Source organism: Suncus etruscus, chromosome X (genome assembly GCF_024139225.1).
Source record: "Suncus etruscus isolate mSunEtr1 chromosome X, mSunEtr1.pri.cur, whole genome shotgun sequence".
Classification (NCBI taxonomy): Eukaryota; Metazoa; Chordata; class Mammalia; order Eulipotyphla; family Soricidae; genus Suncus; species Suncus etruscus.
This window is the reverse complement of record NC_064868.1, coordinates 52,619,951-52,638,154: the sequence shown is the minus strand read 5'-3', so window position 1 is coordinate 52,638,154 and position 18,204 is coordinate 52,619,951. Positions and strand designations below refer to the sequence as shown.

Genomic DNA, 18,204 nt, shown 5'->3' with positions numbered 1-18,204 from the left:
TGGTGTGCTCCCCTGAGTGCTGCTGCGGTGATCCCTGAACACAATACCTGAAAAAGACGTGTATTTCCCTCTCGTCAAGGGCGATGTGCATTTTATTACTGGAACTCAATTATGAACAATTTGGTAACCACCATATTTAAATAAAGTAATTTTAATATTATGTATTTCCCTAAAGAAAACAAAATGTAAATCTGATGACAGTGATAGCCTGCCACACCTTTACTGAGGTTGCTAAGTTTCCAGCATTATGACCCAACAAACTGCTGACACACTACAGGCTCAAAGTAAGCAGGGTAAAGCCTGGCCCCTCAGTCTCATCAAACAACTAACTGGGGTGGCAGCCAGTTACAGGTGCCCAAGAATTTGGCACTGACCAGTTCCATCTAACGGGGCACATATCTCTTCTGAGTGGCATACTTTTGGCTCTAAGTCTGAAATAACTTCATTATCAAGGTATTGAATTAAAAATTTGTTTTTTTTTATTTAAGATTTGAATTGAGACTATATTCAAGTCACATTAATAACCTCTTTGCCTTTCTTTTTTTTCTAGGCTAGTAATAATTCTTCTGAAGGTATGGAAAGCCCTTTCCTAAAACTTTTTTATGGATTCATAGATGTTCTTGAAGGGAGAGTCTAAATCTTGGGGTCTAGTAAAGAGAAGGAATGTGATATTAAAATAAGTAAAAATGATAGTTATAAAAATATATGTGAGAAATAAAGGGGGCTTAGAAGGTGAGATCAAGGGAAGTGGAGAAGTGAGGAGTAGTTGGGAATGTGGAATTAACCAAGGGGGAGAGGGAAGCTGTTTTATAAAGCTAAAGATGTCTAAATTTTGAAGGAATTTGGGGCAAAATAATTCAACGGCCTTGTCTAATACCTCCAAAAAGGGTTGTCTTTTTTAAATTTTAGAAATAAAATTCAACAAATCGACTAAGCTCTTAATTATGTCTTTGTAAGCATAGAATTAATTGATTTCTACCATTTCCTTTTTAACTTTTAAGTTCCAAGAGGTGGTAAAGGGGCTGAAGGAAATTACTGTAGACTTTATTTTTTAAATTCAATGAAAGTTGGGACTATGCCATTGTCTTTCTTGTTTTATATTTATAACAATTAAACTATGTTTTCTTAGCATTCAAAATTATGTTCTAGAGAAATGTTAAACATTTGATTAAAAAGCTACTGTTGTCTTTTCCAGTGACTCAATATAATAATTACAACTATAGCTCTTATTTTACTTTCATTAATGAGACAGACTGGTTGAATCATTATTAGTTAAAATTCAGTTAGAGGATGGAGTAAATTGGATTAATTGAAAGTACCCAAGGAATGATAAAGAAAACTGTATACAAGTGATATTTAGTGTTTAGAATTAAATGAAATTAAACCACTCTGTTTAATCCCTAGTATCTAAAACTTCCTTTAAAATGATCATAATTATCTAGCTCAAAAATTTTTGTTTCTTTCCTTTCTTACCCACCAGTTAAAACACAGAAATAGATTTCAGGAAGCCCTTCAAATGTCCTTATGCAAACGTTCCGTATTTCTAAAAAACTAATAAGCCCTTTGAATTATTTCATTTCTTCTTCCAGATGTCTGATGATATCGACTGGTTACATAGCCGCAGAGGTGTGTGCAAGGTAGATCTCTACAGTCCAACTAGAAAGCAAGATCAGGAGCGTAAAGTGGTAAGATTTTCACAAAAAAAGAACATTTCAACAACAGTGGGACCAAGAAACCCAAACTTTAACAATTTAAACTTAAAGAGGGCTTGTTATACTGGCAGGCTAGGACAGGGGGTGGTGGTTTGGGATGTACTCGGGGAACATTGGTGTAGGGAGATTAACACTAATGATGGGATTGGCTCTGATTAACTGTATGTCTGAAATCCAATTATTAAGGATTTTATAAATCACAATGGTTTCAATAAAATTAAATTAAAAACTTTTACTAAGGAGTTGAAAAAGGACTGGCATATATTTTTGTACATATCCTGGAGCCCAGGATAAACTGGTATATGATAGTATGACTTCTTTAAGCACTCAAATTTAGGATTGTGGGGAACAACTGTGCTCTGTTTACCAAAGTAGGGACAAATCGAGGGGTAGGCAGGAAAAGGACTGAAGGTAAAGGGGCTAAGGATGAAAAGCAGAAAGGGCAGGCCCAGAGAGAGATCACAGCGGTGTTTGCCTTGCAAGCAGCTGATCTAGGGCCTAAGGTGGTTGGTTCGAATCCCGTTGTCCCATATGGTCCCCCGTGCTTGCCAGGAGCTATTTCGGAGCAGATAGCCAGGAGTAACCCCTGAGCACTGCCGGGTGTGGCCCAAAAACCAAAAAACAAAAACCAAAAAAAAAAAAAAAAGAAAAAGAAAAAGAAAAACAGAAAGGGCATTTGAGGGGAGAGCAAATGGTGGTTGCCTAGTTACCAGCTATTATTACTTAACACCTCTTAGGTCATGATGTTAGGTAGTTAACAGTAAGATATGTTTATATGGGTATTTCATCAGAGGGTAAAATACATTGTGCTCTCCTTCCCTAACAACAAGTGATTTGACATAATATCTTACATTTTAAAATCATGTCCAAGTACCATTCACACTTTTACTTAATACAACAATTTTTTTTTTATTTAAACACCTTGATTACCTACATGATTGTGTTTGGGTTTCAGTCATGTAAAGAACACCCCCCATCCCCAGTGCAACATTCCCATCACCAACGTCCCAAGTCTCCCTCCTCCCCACCTGACCCCCGCCTCTACTCTAAACAGACTCTCAATTTCCCTCATACATTCTCATTATTAGGACAGTTCAAAATGTAGTTATTTCTCTAACTAAACCTCATCACTCTTTGTGGTGAGCTTCCTGAGGTGAGCTGGAACTTCCAGCTCTTTTCTCTTTTGTGTCTGAAAATTAATATTAAAAAAATGTCTTTCATTTTTCTTAAAACCCATAGATGAGTGAGACAATTCTCCGTTTTTTTCTCTCTCTCTCTGACTTATTTCACTCAGCATAATAGATTCCGTTTACATCCATGTATAGGAAAATTTCATGACTTCATCTCTCCTGACAGCTGCATAATATTCCGTTGTGTATATGTACCACAGTTTCTTTAGATATTCGTCTGTTGAAGGGCATCTTGGTTGTTTCCAGAGTCTTGCTATGGTAAATAGTGCTGCAATGAATATAGGTGTAAGGAAGGGCTTTTGTATTGTATTTTTGTGTTCCTAGGGTATATTCCTAGGAGTGGTATAGCTGGATCATATGGGAGCTCGATTTCCAGTTTTTGGAGGAATCTCCATATCGCTTTCCATAAAGGTTGAACTAAATGGCATTCCCACCAACACTGGATAAGAGTTCCTTTCTCTCCACATCCCCGCCAACACTGTTTATTCTCATTCTTTGTGATGTGTGCCATTCTCTGTGGTGTGAGGTGGTATCTCATCGTTGTTTTGATTTGCATCTCCCTGATGATTAGTGATGTGGAGCATTTTTTCATGTGGCTTTTGGCCATTTGTATTTCTTCTTTGTCAAAATGTCTGTTCATTTCTTCTCCCCATTTTTTGATGGGATTAGATGTTTTTTTCTTGTAAAGTTCTGTCAGTGCCTTGTATATTTTGGAGATTAGCCCCTTATCTGATGGGTATTGGGTGAATAGTTTCTCCCACTCAGTGGGTGGCTCTTGTATCTTGGGCACTATTTCCTTTGAGGTGCAGAAACTTCTCAGCTTAATATATTCCCATCTGTTAATTTCTGCTTTCACTTGCTTGGAGAGTGCTGTTTCTTCCTTGAAGATGCCTTTAGTCTCAATGTCCTGGAGTGTTTTACCTACGTGTTGTTCAATATATCTTATGGTTTTGGGTCTGATATCGAGGTCTTTAATCCATTTGGATTTTACCTTCGTACATGATGTTAGCTGGGGGTCTAAGTTCAATTTTTTTGCAAGTGGCTACCCAGTTGTGCCAACACCACTTGTTGAAGAGGCTTTCTTTGTTCCATTTAGGACTTTTTGCTCCTTTATCAAAAATTAGGTGATTGAATGTCTGGGGAACATTCTCTGAGTATTCAAGCTTATTCCACTGATCTGAGGGTCTGTCTTTATTCCAATACCATGCTGTTTTGATAACTATTGCTTTGTAGTAAAGTTTAAAGTTGGGGAAAGTAATTCCTCCCATATTCTTTTTCCCAATGATTGCTTTAGCTATTCGAGGTGTTTATTGTTCCAAATGAATTTCAAAAGTGCCTGATCCACTTCTTTGAAGAATGTCATGGGTATCTTTAGGGGGATCGCATTAAATCTGTACAGTGCTTTGCGGAGTATTGCCATTTTAATGATGTTAATCCTGTCAATCCATGAGCAGGTATGTGCTTCCATTTCCGCGTGTCCTCTCTTATTTCTTGGAGCAGAGTTTTATAGTTTTCTTTGTATAGGTCCTTCACATTTTTAGTCAAGTTGATTCCAAGATATTTGAGTTTGTGTGGCACTATAGTGAATGGGGTTGTTTTCTTAATGTCCATTTCTTCCTTACTACTATTGGTGTATAGAAAGGCCATTGATTTTTGTGTGTTAATTTTGTAGCCTGCCACCTTGCTATATGAGTCTATTGTTTCTAGAAGCTTTTTGGTAGAGTCTTTGGGGTTTTCTAAGTAGAGTATCATGTCACCTGCAAACAGTGAGAGCTTGACTTCTTCCTTTCCTATCTGGATTCCCTTGATATCTTTTTCTTGCCTAATCGCTATTTCGAGTACTTCCAGTGCTATGTTGAATAGGAGTGGTGAGAGAGGACAGCCTTGTCTTGTGCCAGAATTTAGAGGAAAGGCTTTCAGTTTTTCTCCATTGAGAACAATATTTGCCTCTGGCTTGTGGTAGATGGCATTAACTATATTGAGAAAGGTTCCTTCCATTCCCATCTTGCTGAGAGTTTTGATCAAGAATGGGTGTTGAACCTTGTCAAATGCTTTCTCTGCGTCTATTGATATGATCATGTGATTTTTATTTTTCTTGCTGTTGATGTTGTGTATTATGTTGATAGATTTACGGATGTTAAACCAGCCTTGCATTCCTGGGATGAAACCTACTTGATCGTAGTGGATGATCTTCTTAATGAGGCATTGAATCCTGTTTGCCAGGATTTTGTTGAGGATCTTTGCATCTGCATTCATCAGCGATATTGGTCTGTAATTTTCTTTATTCATAGCATCTCTGTCCGGTTTAGGTATCAAGGCGATGTTGGCTTCATAAAAGCTATTTGGAAGTTTTCCTGTTTTTTCGATTTCATGAAAGAGTCTTGCCAGGATTGGTAGTAGTTCCTCTTGAAAGGTTTGAAAGAATTCATTAGTAAATCCATCTGGGCCTGGGCTTTTGTTTTTGGGCAGACATTTGATTACTGTCTTAATTTCCTCAATAGTAATGGGTGTGTTTAGATATGCTACATCCTTTTCATTCAACCGTGGAAGATTATAAGATTCCAAGAATTTATCCATTTCTTCCAGGTTTTCATTTTTAGTGGCATAGAGTTTCTCAAAGTAGTTTCTGATTACCCTTTGAATCTCTACCATATCAGTAGTGATCTCTCCTTTTTCATTCCTAATATGAGTTACCAAGTTTCTCTCTCTCTCTTTCTTTGTTAGTTTTGCCAGTGGTCTATCATTCTTGTTTATTTTTTCAAAGAATCAACTTCTGCTTTCGTTGATCTTTGGATTGTTTTTCGGGTTTCCACTTCATTGATTTCTGCTCTCAGCTTTGTTATTTCCTTCTGCCTCCCTATTTTTGGATCCTTTTGTTGAGCCTCTTCTAATTCTATGAGCTGTGTCATTAAGCTATTCAGGTATGCCCCTTCTTCTTTCCTGATGTGTGCTTGCAAAGCTATAAAGTTTCCTCTCAGTACTGCTTTTGCTGTGTCCCATAGGTTCTGATAGTTTGTGTCTCCATTGTCATTTGTTTTCAGGAAGGTTTTGATTTCCTCTTTGATTTCATCTCGGACCCACTGATTATTCAGTATGAGGCTGTTTAACTTCCAGGTGTTAAAGTTTTTCTTCTGTGTCCCTTTTTAGTTCACATATAATTTCATGGCTTTGTGGTCAGCAAAGGCAGCCTGCAAAATTTCTATCCTCTTGATATTATGGAGGTATGTTTTATGTGCCAGCATGTATTCTATCCTGGAGAATGTCCCATGTACATTAGAGAAAAATGTGTATCCAGGCTTCTGGGGGTGGAGTGTCCTCTATCCACTAGGCCTCTTTCTTCTATTTCTTCCTCAGGTCTAGTATATTCTTGTTGGGTTTCAGTCTGGTTGACCTGTCTAGTGTTGACAATGCCGTGTTGAGGTTTCCCACATTTATTGTGTTATTGATATTATTTTTCAGATTTGTGAACAGTTGTATTAAATATTTTGCTGGCCCCTCATTCAGTGCATATATGTTTAGGAGGGTGATTTCTTCCTGCTGTACATATCCCTTGATCAATACAAAATGTCCATCTTTGTCCCTTACAACTTTCCTAAGTATAAAGTTTGCATCATCTGATATTAGTATGGCCACTCCTGCTTTTTTATGAGTGTTGTTTGCTTGGATGATTTTCCTCCAGCCTTTTATTTTGAGTCTATGTTTGTTCTGACTATTCAGGTGCATTTCTTGTAGGCAGCAGAAGGTTGAATTGAGTTTTTTGATCCATTTAACCACTCTGTGTCTCTTAACTGGTGCATTTAGTCCATTGACATTGAGAGAAAGAATTGTCCTGGGAGTTAGTGCCATCTTTATATCAAAGTTTGGTGTGTCTGTTGGTAAGCCTTGTCTTAAAGTATGCCGTTCAGTTTTTCTTTTGAGAATGGTTTTGAGTCTGTGAAGTTTTTGAGCTGTTGTTTGTCTGTGAAACTATGTATTGTTCCTTCAAACCTGAAAGTGAGTTTTGCTGGGTGCAGTATTCTAGACGAAGAATTTATTTCATTGAGTTTTGTCACTATGTCCCACCACTGCCTTCTGGCCTTGAGTGTTTCTGGTGACAGGTCTGCAGTAAATCTCAAGGATGTTCCCTTGAATGTAATTTCTCTTTTCGATCTTGCTGCTTTCAGAATTCTGTTTCTATCTATGGGATTCGTCATTGGGACTAGGATGTGTCTTAGGGTATTTTTTCTGGGGTCTCTTTTAGTTGGCACTCTTCAGGCATGCAGGATTTGATCACATGTATTCATTAGCTCTGGTAGTTTCTCTTTAATGATGTTCTTGACTGTTGATTCTTCCTGGAGATTTTCTTCCTGAGTCTCTGGGACTCCAATGATTCTTAAGTTGTTTCTGTTGAGCTTATCATAGACTTCTATTTTCATCTGTTCCCATTCTTTGAGTAATTTTTCCATTGTTTGATCATTTGCTTTGAGGCTTTTTTCCAATTTCTTCTGCTGTATGGAATTGTTATGCATCTCATCTTCCAGTGTACTGATTCTATCCTCAGCTGCTGTTAACCTGTGGGAAAGCTCAACGATGTTTTCCTTCAGTTCATCTACTGAGTTTTTCAGACCTGTTATTTGATCTGAAATTTCAGTTTGTAGTTTTGTGATTTCTATCTTCATATTCTCTTGATTCTTATTAGTGTTCTCTTCTATACTTTCTTTGAGTTCTTTGAACATCTTCCATATTGCAACTCTAAACTCCTTATCTGAGAGACTGACTAGGTGGTTGGTCAGGCTCAAGTCATCAGAGTTGCCATCTTCATTCTCTATGTCTGGCACTGGCCCACGTTGTTTCCCCGTTGTCACACTTGTATTGCGGGTTTTTCTACGTGTTGTGGTTGTATTCATCTGCTTAATGATGTGCACTGTAGGGAAGGGGAGCGGAGCAACCGTGCTCCTCTGGCTCCTCCCTTTCTGGGCGTGTCGACTCACCTCCACGGAAGGCTCACGGGAAGGCAGGCTCCACGGAAGGCTCATGGGAACGTAGGCTCCATGGAAGGCTCACGAGAAGGCAGGCTCCATGGAAGGCTCACGGGATGGCAGGCTGGCAGATGAGCCGCACCCAGGATGAAGTCAGGCCGAAAATGCAGGACAGCAGAGAAGAGAGGCAGAAGGGTGCTGGCATTACACGAAAGCTGGATCTACAATTCGGATCGATTGCTTGTGGACAAGAAAAAAGAAATCTAAATCTTGCATTTCTCTTTCTCTCTCTCTCTGCATCTTTCTCCACGATCCTTTGATTATAACTAAATACCCTCCATGCAGGAAGACAGCGCCAAGCAAGAAAGCTAATACAACAATTTTTAAATTCACTTACACTGAAAACTTTCAGTCACCCTTTGCAACATTTTTTTTAACTTTCTTTTTTCGTTTGTTTGTTTTGGTTCACACCCGGTGACGCTTGGGGGTTACTCCTGGCTATGCGCTCAGAAGTCGCTCCTGGCTTGGGGGACCATATGGGACGCCGGGGGATCAAACGGTGGTCCATCCAAGGCTAAAGCAGGCAAGGCAGGCACCTTACCTCTAGCGCCACCGCCCGGCCCCCCTTTGTAATATTATCTATAATTCCACAGGTAGTAGTATATGACAAAATAAATGACAAAACTTGCACCTAATAAACATATCTATGTACAATCTCAAATCTTCATATAATTAATAACAAAAATACACATTTGGAAACTTTAGAAGAAAGTGCTCTAAACTGGGAATCAAGAAAATAAAGTTCTAGTACATACTTCATCTTCAAGTTTGTGCCAGTTAGGAAAACTACTTCTCTGTTCCATTTTCTCATTAAATATCAAAACTCTGTTTTTAATCTTTTAACGTTTTAATTTATAAAATAAAGCAATGTTAAACTTGTCTAGGAACATTAATAATTGATAATAAATAGTATTAATGGCTATTATTAGTAATTTGATTTAGTAAGTATGGGTTAACAGTAGTGATTTAATAATGTTATATTTTATTTATTGATTGAAATTATTTTACCATAGTAACAATTATATCATTAAGTTATTATTAACAGTATATATTAATAACGTGTATTGAGTACTTAATATGTATAGGCACTCTACTGAGAGTTTACATTCACTCTCTATCCTCTCAAGAATCCTGTAAGGTACGTGCTGTCAATAATGCTCCAGAAAAATACATTGTGAACTATTCATTTTCTAAACTAATCCTTCTAATTTGATGCAGATATGCTTTGTTGATGTGTCCACACTGAATATAGAAGATAAAGATCCAAAGGTGGGTATCATTTGATCCCCATCACTGGACTGGGTGGTTAACTACTGAAAAGAGTTATTAGTCACAATGGTTAGTACCTCATGGGGAGAAAGGCAGTGTGTACCAAAAGGTGGAAGAGTTAGGGGGTCATTGGAACTAGGGTAGAAATTGGCCATTTGTCCTGGTTCAGAAATTACTGTTACTCTGGATATAAAATATCATTTAATTATTATTTTAATATTATTTTTCTTTTACCAAATATTTATTTTAGAAACTACGTAGCCTACAGGTAGAGCTGAAAGGATTTGAATTATTACCTTTCTTCTTCCAGATGTCTGATGATCTGATGATACTGACTGGTTGGTTACATAGCCACTCTACATAAGATAGCATGTCAGAAATTAAGGGTAATGATTAATAGAATTAGGTTACCAAGATAAATAGCTTTGTAAATATTTTCAGAGTAGTAATGTTTGGAGGGAATTTAATTCTTTAAAGTTTAACTGGTATTAGAAATCTACTTTCTTTCCAAAGGGATATTAAAACACAGGAAAGGCATGCTTTCTAGTGGTATCATATGCAAATAGCTTTGAAAATTCTAAAAAAAACCAATTGTTCATAGGAATATTATCCCTTAATTATATAGGTTGCTGGCTGTTCCAATTCAGACAGTGAACTAAATCTTGGAGACCTAGAAGAGAAAGAAATTATTGTGATCAAAGACACTGAGAATCAAGACATGTCTAAGGTATACTTAGCTTCTAATTTCGATTTTATTAATTTCAAAAGCTCAGTGATGAGTCCAAAGAAATACAAGTACTATTGTTTTATAGGATCCCAAATCTGCATTTGGCATTTTATAGATCACAAGATTAAGCTCAGACTCATAAGGCTAGTGTCCATTAGATAACAATGGCACCAACCACCCAGGAATGCCTTCATTTGATTTCAAGCACCTAATTTCAAACACAGTTTTTCTATTTTTAAAATCATATGAAGCTCACTTGCTAGTTTTCTTCCAGTTTGTCTTCCAAAAATGCTGGACCAGTCAACATTTCCACCAGTAGCTAATGAGGGTTATTTTTGCCATATCATTGCCACACTAGTTGTTAATTTTTTGATTTATTTTTTTAACTTCAAAAAAATTACTTAAATTACCATAAGCTACAAAATCAAAAAGATGTTCATTACTGAGATTCAGTCATGCAATGCCCATGTATCATCCCTTAATCAGTGTCCACTTCTTTCTACCAATGTCCACAGATTCCCTCACATTCCCCATCATCTGCCTGTACAGTAGAACTTTTTATTTTCTTTTAAACACTGATTTGCAATGCTGTTACAGAAAGGGTAGCATGTATATCACTTGTCTGCTTTCAGAACACAGTTCTTGTGCAGAGGGATCATTTCACAATATCATTATCATGGTTGTCCTTCACTGACCAAACCACCCTCCACCCATAGTGGCAAGCTTTCTAATAAGGAACAGCTCCTGACTTTTGTGTATCTATTATCTTTGGGTATTCATATATATTTCTTTGTATATCTCAAATGAGTGCAATTAGTCTAGTCTTTCTTGCTCTGACACATTTTACTCATTTCACTCAACATGATACTAGGCCCATCCATGTATCAGCAAATTTCATTGCCTTATTTTTCCAAATGTCTGTGTAGTGTTCTATTGTGTAGATGTACCATAGCTTCTTTATCTACTCATCTATCCTTGGACATTGGGTGATTTCCAGATTTTGACTATTGTGAATAATGCTGCAATGAAAATAGTAATGCAGATGCTTTTTCTGCATTTTGTTTCAGGGCCACTAGGATATGTAACTATAAATGAAACTGTTACCTCATAATGAAGCTTAATAATTATGTTTTTTGAGGAATATTTATATTGTTTTCCAAGAAGGCTGTACCAATAAACATTCTTATTAGCAGTAAATAAGGGATCCCTTTATTCCAAACGTACTCACCAACACTATTGTTATTTTTTGCATGCCAGTCTCTGGTATGAGGGTCATATCTTACTGTTTTTCTTATTTTCATTTTCCTGATGATTAGTGATATAGGGTATTTTCCATGTTTTCTGGTCATTTGCATTTCTTTGAAGATTTTATTCACCTCTTCTCATTTTTTTATAAGATTGGATGGTATTTTTCTTGTAGAGTTTTACCAGTGCTTTATATATTTTGGATATAAATAATTTATCAAATTAGTGGTGGGCAAATTTTTCCCAATCTGTAGGCTGTCTTTGTATTCTGGTTTTCATTTCCTTTAAAGTGTAAAAGCTCCTTAGTTTAATATAGACCTATTTGTTTATCTTTATTTGGTCAGTAACATTTCATTCTTAAGCATACCTTTAGCATCAATGTTATGGAGAATTCTGCCTATATTTTCTTCTATGAATCATATGGATTCAGGCCTGATATTGAGGTCTTTCATCCATTGTAAATTTTTTAGACTTAGATTGATTGTTTTTTGTTTTTTTTTTTGTTTGTTTGTTTTTGGTTTTTTTTTTTTGGGTCACAACCAGCAGTGCTCAGGGGTTATTTCTGGCTCTATGCTCAGAAATTGCTCCTGGCAGGCACGGGGGACCATATGGGACGCCGGGATTCAAACCGATGACCTCCTGCATGAAAGGCAAACGCCTTACCTCCATGCTATCTCTCCGGCCCCTAGATTGATTGTTTTTTTTTGATGTCCTTATTTTGGTGTAGATATTGAAGTTGATGTCTCCCTTTTATTTTATATTATTTTATCTTATCTTTCTCTTTCTTTTTGCACTCCAACATGGTTTGATTTCAGAACCGAGACTATTGTGTGGTGCTTCTCTTTATTGCTATAGGGCTCACTGTATTTTTTTTTTTTTTTGGTTTTGGGGCCACACCCGGCAGTGCTCAGGTTTTACTCCTGGCTATCTGCTCAGAAATAGCTACTGGCAGGCACGGGGAACCATATGGGACACCGGGATTCGAACCAACCAACTTAGGTCCTGGGTCTTCTGCTTGCAAGGCAAACACCACTGTGCTATCTCTCCGGCCCCTGGATATTTAATTTGACATTTATTTTTGTATTGTTATGGTATTTCAATTACCTTTTTCTTTTTTTTTTTTTTTTTTGGTTTTTGGGCCACACCCGGTAACGCTCAGGGGTTACTCCTGGCTATGCGCTCAGAAGTTGCTCCTGGCTTGGGGACCATATGGGACACCGGGGGATCGAACCACGGTCCGTCCAAGGATAGCGCAGGCAAGGCAGGCACCTTACCTTTAGCGCCACCGCCCGGCCCCTCAATTACCTTTTTCATGTCCTCTCTCAAACTAAGGTTGATAGCCACTAGAAGGACTCTGCCCATTTTCAGCATATTTTAATTTTTTTTTATTTTTTACCCCATTCTATTGCTTTTCTTTCCCTCAGACAAAACCACATAACTCGATTTATCTAGCTTAGCCTCTCTAATAGAGGGAGAAATAAGGGAGGGCTCCAGGACCAAACAGATGTATGATCACTGATAGTAAGCTAGACAAAGAGGGGACCACCTACACTAGCAGCCCGGGGGGTGATGGTGGGGGATATGGGTTGCAGAAAGGGAACGGGGAAGGGGGGAGGACAAATTTGGTGGTGGGTATTCCCCTGATTTAATGTTAATATGTACCTAAAATACTACTGTGAAAGATATGTAAGCCACTATGATCAAAAGAAAAAAGAAAAAAAAAGAAAATAAACATTAAAGTTAAGCTCTTTGGAAAAAAGTTATAAATTTATTGTTTTTGCATGTGGCCAGTTAGTTAATATTTTTGCTACTTTATAAAAAATTAATTAACCATATAATTATGAAATTATTGAAAGTCTATTTCTGGATTCTCTATTTAGTTCCATTGAACCAGTAACATTTTAATTAATGTTTTTAATTACTACCACTTTATGTAAGTTTCCTCACCTTTTCTTTTTCTTTTACTAGAGTCTTGCTTTGACTAATGGGAGAATTTATTGTTGCATATGGGTTTCAGTAGTACTGGATCTCTTTCTTTGAAAGAAAAAATGATATGGGTAGCCTCATAGGAAATGCATTGAAGTTGTACAATGCTTTAGGGATTATTGATATTTTGATTATATTTATCCTCCAAATCCATGAGCAAGGGATGTTTCCATTTCCTCATGTCTTTTTGTATACAAATTTTTACATTCTTAATGCGGACTGATATATTCTCATATCTGCTGTGATGTTTTAGTTTGATTTGTTATATCACAAGACACATTTTTGATACATATGAAACAAGCACATACACTTCATTGAAAAGGCCATATTAATTACACTTGCCTATAAAGTAAAGGCACGAATGCATATACTCTTAAGTTTTTTTTGCTGCCAATTATACATGTATCAGTGGGTAAAATTTGTTGAAATCAGTGGAAATTCTAACTGAAGAATTTCTAATCTGTTTCATTCAAAATGTGTATTTTCAAAATAAATTAAAGGGGGGCCTGGAGAGATATCACAGCGGTGTTTGCCTTGCAAGCAGCCAATCCAGGACCAAAGGTGGTTGGTTCGAATCCCGGTGTCCCATATGGTCCCCCGTGCCTGCCAGGAGCTATTTCTGAGCAGACAGCCAGGAGTAACCCCTGAGCACTGCCGGGTGTGGCCCAAAAACCAAAAAAAAAATTAATTAATTAATTAAAGGAAGAAAGTAGCTTACCCAAACTTATGGATAGGGGTTTCCTCTCTTTTTAGACTGAAGGATCTGTGTGCCTTTTCAAACAAGCTCCCTCGGATCCAATAAGTGTCCTCAACTGGCTCCTCAATGATCTTCAAAAGTATGCCTTGGGTTTCCAACATGCACTGAGCCCCACAGCTTCTAGTTGTAAACATAGAATAGGAGAGATAGAACATGAATGTCCAAAAAACCCCTCTGATGACAGCTTCAGTATTTATGCTGATCATCTGCACATGGACTATAAGACCAAAGGACCTCAGAGCTTACGATTTATGGATACAACGGCGGCACAAAACACCAACAATAACCAGAGCCCTTCTTCACCTCCTGGTAAATGTCCTAGTAATCAGAGAACAATTATTTCACCTGATAGAGAAAGTTCTATGGATGACATTTCATACTATGTCAACCGGCTATCTTCTCTGGTAGTCCAGATGGCCCGTAAGGAAATCAAGGAAAAGATGGAGGGAGGAGGCAAATGTCATCATTCAATCTTTCCATCCTCTGGAGAGAAGGGGAAAAACAGCCCTCGTAGTGTTTTAAGCAAGATTGCCTCTGAAATGGCTCATGATGCTGTAGAAGTCACCTCTGCAGAAATGCGTGGCAATGGTGAGGAGTCCAAAGAAGGCTGTCGAAAAAGTTTTCTATGTAGTGAGTTAGCCAACAAGAACAAGGGTGCAGATAAACAGATGTGTCAGAGAGAGAGAAAGGAATTTGCAGATTCTATCAGCAAAGGGCTAATGGTATATGCTAATCAGGTTGCATCTGATATGATGGTTTCTGTTATGAAAACTTTGAAAGTACAGACAGCTGGAAGACCAATTCCAGCCTGTGTGGTCCTAAAGAGGGTGTTGCTTAAACATACTAAGGATGTTGTGTCTGATTTGATTGATTCTTGCATGAAGAACTTGCATAATATCACTGGTATTCTGATGACTGACTCAGACTTTGTCTCAGCTGTTAAGAGGAATCTATTCAACCATGGGAAACAAAATGCTGCTGATATCATGGAGGCCATGCTGAAGCGTCTGGTCAGTGCTCTTCTCGGTGAGAAAAGAGAGACAAAGTCGCAGTGTCTATCGTATGCATCCTTGAAAGCTGGATCCCAGGATCCCAAATGCAAGAACCAAAGCCTAGAATTCTCAGCTGTGAAAGCGGAGATGAAGGGAAAGGATAAAGGCAAAATGAAAGCAGATGCATGCAAGTCACTGACCAGTGCTGAGAAAGTTGGTGAGCACATCCTCAAGGAAAGCCTGACTATGTGGAATCAAAAACAAGGAAACCCAAGTAAGATACCTCCAAAATTATGCTCAAGTAAAGATGATAAAAGAGAAAAGATTAGCCCTTCCACTGATTCACTGGCAAAGGATTTGATTGTTTCGGCTCTTTCACTGATCCAGTATCACCTTTCTCACCAGGCCAAAGGCAAAGACGATGATGAAAGCTGCCCCCCCCAAACAGGCTTCCTGACTCAGAGTGCCCAATATGAAAAACGTGGAAGTGACCAAAGTGCCAAGGCACTTTCAATGAAACACATAGAAACACATGGATATTCTGGACCATCAACCTCTACCAAAGATTCTCAACAAGTAGACTCCCAGAAGGTAGACATGTCAAATATAGTTCTGTCTCTGATTCAGAGATTTCTCAATGAGAGCCCCACTAGCTGTGAAGATTCATGTGATGGTGAGAACAAACATTCGGAATGCAAGGCAAACAAATCAGCTTCCATGTTTATTAGACCTGAAAGAGGGGAAGAACAATGCCAAGAGAGTCGAGACCTTGACTTTATCAATGGGATGAAGCAAATGAACCGGGAATTTATAGATCAGTTGGTTGATTCTGTGATGAAGCTATGCCTTATCGTGGCTAAGTACAACAAAGGAACATCCTGCACTGAACTGGAAGAACAAGCATCATCCTCCTCCAACATTAACTTCCGTGCTTGTCCTCCCCCCAGAAGTCAGGAAGCTATGACATCACAGTCTTTTCAAGAACATCCTGGACCCGAAGTCATTGTCAACAATCAGTGTGCAACTAGTAGCTTGCAGAAACAACTCCAAGCTGTTCTGCAATGGATTGCAGCCTCCCAGTTTAATGTGCCCATGCTCTACTTTATGGGGGATGATGAAGGACAACTAGATAAGGTAAGCAATGTAATAAGGCTCAAGAAGAGATTGGCACGGGTATGGGCAGGAAGGTAGCATTGTACTTATACTAGTCCATATTTTACCAGGTGGTTTATGTGTTACTTTCAACTCACAAAAGGACACAGAATTGGTAATCCATTAATATGTGTAGGGCCTGGGGCTGAAAAGATAGCACAGTGGCAGGGCATTTGCCATGCCACTGCATGGACCCAGGACAGGATGGTGGTTCAATTCCTGGCATTCCATATGGTCCCCTGTGCCTGCCGGGAGTGATTTCTGAGCGCAGAGCTAGGAGTAACCCAAAAACTAAAAAATATGTGGAGGCCCTGGGCACCTCAAGGTGTATACATATATCATCAAGAGTAGGAAGGTGAGAATGATGCCTTTTATCAGTAATCATTTCAACAATAGTATTTGTTAAAATATTAGGGAGAAATTTTGTCTTAACTTTTTAGTTTATAGGCCTTTAAAGGATTAGAGGAAACAACCTTAGTTGCTCCCCCAAATTTCAGGCCCTGGATATATCACAAGAGTCTGTCTTTAAAATTTTCTCAGAGGCTGAAGCTATCATACAGCTGGTATAGCACTTGTATGTAGTGTTTGAACCCTGACAATCTATGTGCTTCTCCAGTCCCCACCAGGAGTGATCACTGAGTGCAGAGCCAGGAGTAAGTCCCAAGCACAATTGTAATCCAAAAAAAGAAAAAAAGAAATGCAAAACATGTTGTATTTGGAGCATTTTCCTGGTTCTGTACTTAGGGATCACTCCAGGTGGGCTTGAGTCATATAGGGTGCTGGGAATAGAACTTGGCAAACACTGTACTATCGCGCTGGCTTCCCAAAATAAAACTGCTTCCCTAGGTACCTCATTTGTAACCCTCTAGTACCGCTCCTCATCCTCAGTTTCATGAAGTCTAGTATTCATATACAAGCATGTTTTCACCTCTTAGTGCTCTCTCCTTTCTCTGTCTCTCCTCTCTCTGTCACACACATGTCATTTTGGTTGACTGAACAGATTACAGACCTGAGCCTAGGCTATCCTCTTTACCTCTCTGATTTTTCCTCATTTTCTTATCAATAGAGATAAGAGAATAACCTAGACAGAGCTATTAACTGAAGGACTCAGCACCTAATAAGGAGGAAGGAAATCTGAGTAGGGGTTATATCACTATACAGCTGGATCTTGGCTCCAAATATGTCATAGGATTCAGGGTAACTTCTGTTTTCTTTGCAGCTTCCTGAAGTATCAGCTAAGGCAGCAGAGAAGGGGTACAGTGTAGGTGATCTTCTTCAAGAAGTCATGAAGTTTGCCAAAGAACGACAACTCGATGAAGCCGTGGGGAACATGGCAAGGAAACAACTGCTAGACTGGCTGCTCACTAACCTGTGAACTAACAGCTCCTTCAACTCCACTCCATCTTACCGCCCCCTCCCCACCACCTCACCCCTAGTTAGCATCCCACCCCAGCCTACACACCCTCACCATCTAGCCAGTTAACTGCATACTTCAGGATTGTATTATTCAATCTGAGCAGTTGAACCGTGCAAATACAGGTGTTCACAAAGCTGGGCATGAGCATGAATAAAAAGTTAAAAAAATTTTTTTTCTTAATCGTATCTATCTGAAGCAAGTGAGAGAAATGGGTTCAAATCCTAGGGATGGTAATAATTTTGTTGAATTTGTGTATAAATCTCTCCCTGACTTATTTTCAGATTAATCAAGACTTGGAATATGTAATCCAAAATAATCTGGTTTTCCCAGTTCATTGTGTAGTCTTTTCACTGATAAGACTCCTGTTTCATCCAGAATTATTTTTAGAGTACCATTTTAGAAAATCAAGACTAGTGCCCCGGGGAGAAAATAATGAAAACTAGAATACAGAGGATTATTGGTTTAGGGCAAAAGGGGAAACATAGTAATGCAAATTTTATAGGAATCACACTTTTTGGATGAAGTGATGTGTATCAGTATTTACAAAACATTGATTTGCCTGAAATCTCAAACTAATAAAAAAAGAAACAATTCCCTGCCTAAAAACTTTAGGAAGGAAACATAAATGGGTATAGGGAAGGGGAAGTTGAACTCAGACCTAAGGGAAAAATCAGACAGCAAATTTCACATTTCAAAATCAGGCAAGGGTGGGGAGGAGGGAAATGGGGAGCATTGATGG

The 18,204-nt window shown here is 38.4% G+C and overlaps 1 protein-coding gene across 1 annotated transcript; it reads left to right on the top strand.

Moving 5' to 3' along the window:
- The first annotated feature begins 1,589 nt into the window (after window positions 1-1,589).
- AKAP4 (A-kinase anchoring protein 4) lies at window positions 1,590-17,889 on the top strand. The gene is made up of 5 exons (XM_049767404.1): window positions 1,590-1,685; window positions 9,139-9,189; window positions 9,815-9,916; window positions 13,901-16,030; window positions 17,268-17,889. Exons 1-5 carry the CDS (start codon window positions 1,590-1,592, stop codon window positions 17,421-17,423), a joined length of 2,535 nt encoding a protein of 844 aa, XP_049623361.1. The 3' UTR covers window positions 17,424-17,889.
- Window positions 17,890-18,204: the final 315 nt, after the last annotated feature.

Excerpts from the sequence above, each read along its gene's own strand:
- AKAP4 (XM_049767404.1), top strand. The coding sequence starts at position 1,590 with ATGTCTGATGATATCGACTGGTTACATAGCCGCAGAGGTGTGTGCAAG. Across the intron at positions 1,686-9,138 it reads AAGATCAGGAGCGTAAAGTG|ATATGCTTTGTTGATGTGTC; the intron begins GTAAGATTTTCA and ends AATTTGATGCAG. Across the intron at positions 9,190-9,814 it reads TAGAAGATAAAGATCCAAAG|GTTGCTGGCTGTTCCAATTC; the intron begins GTGGGTATCATT and ends TTAATTATATAG.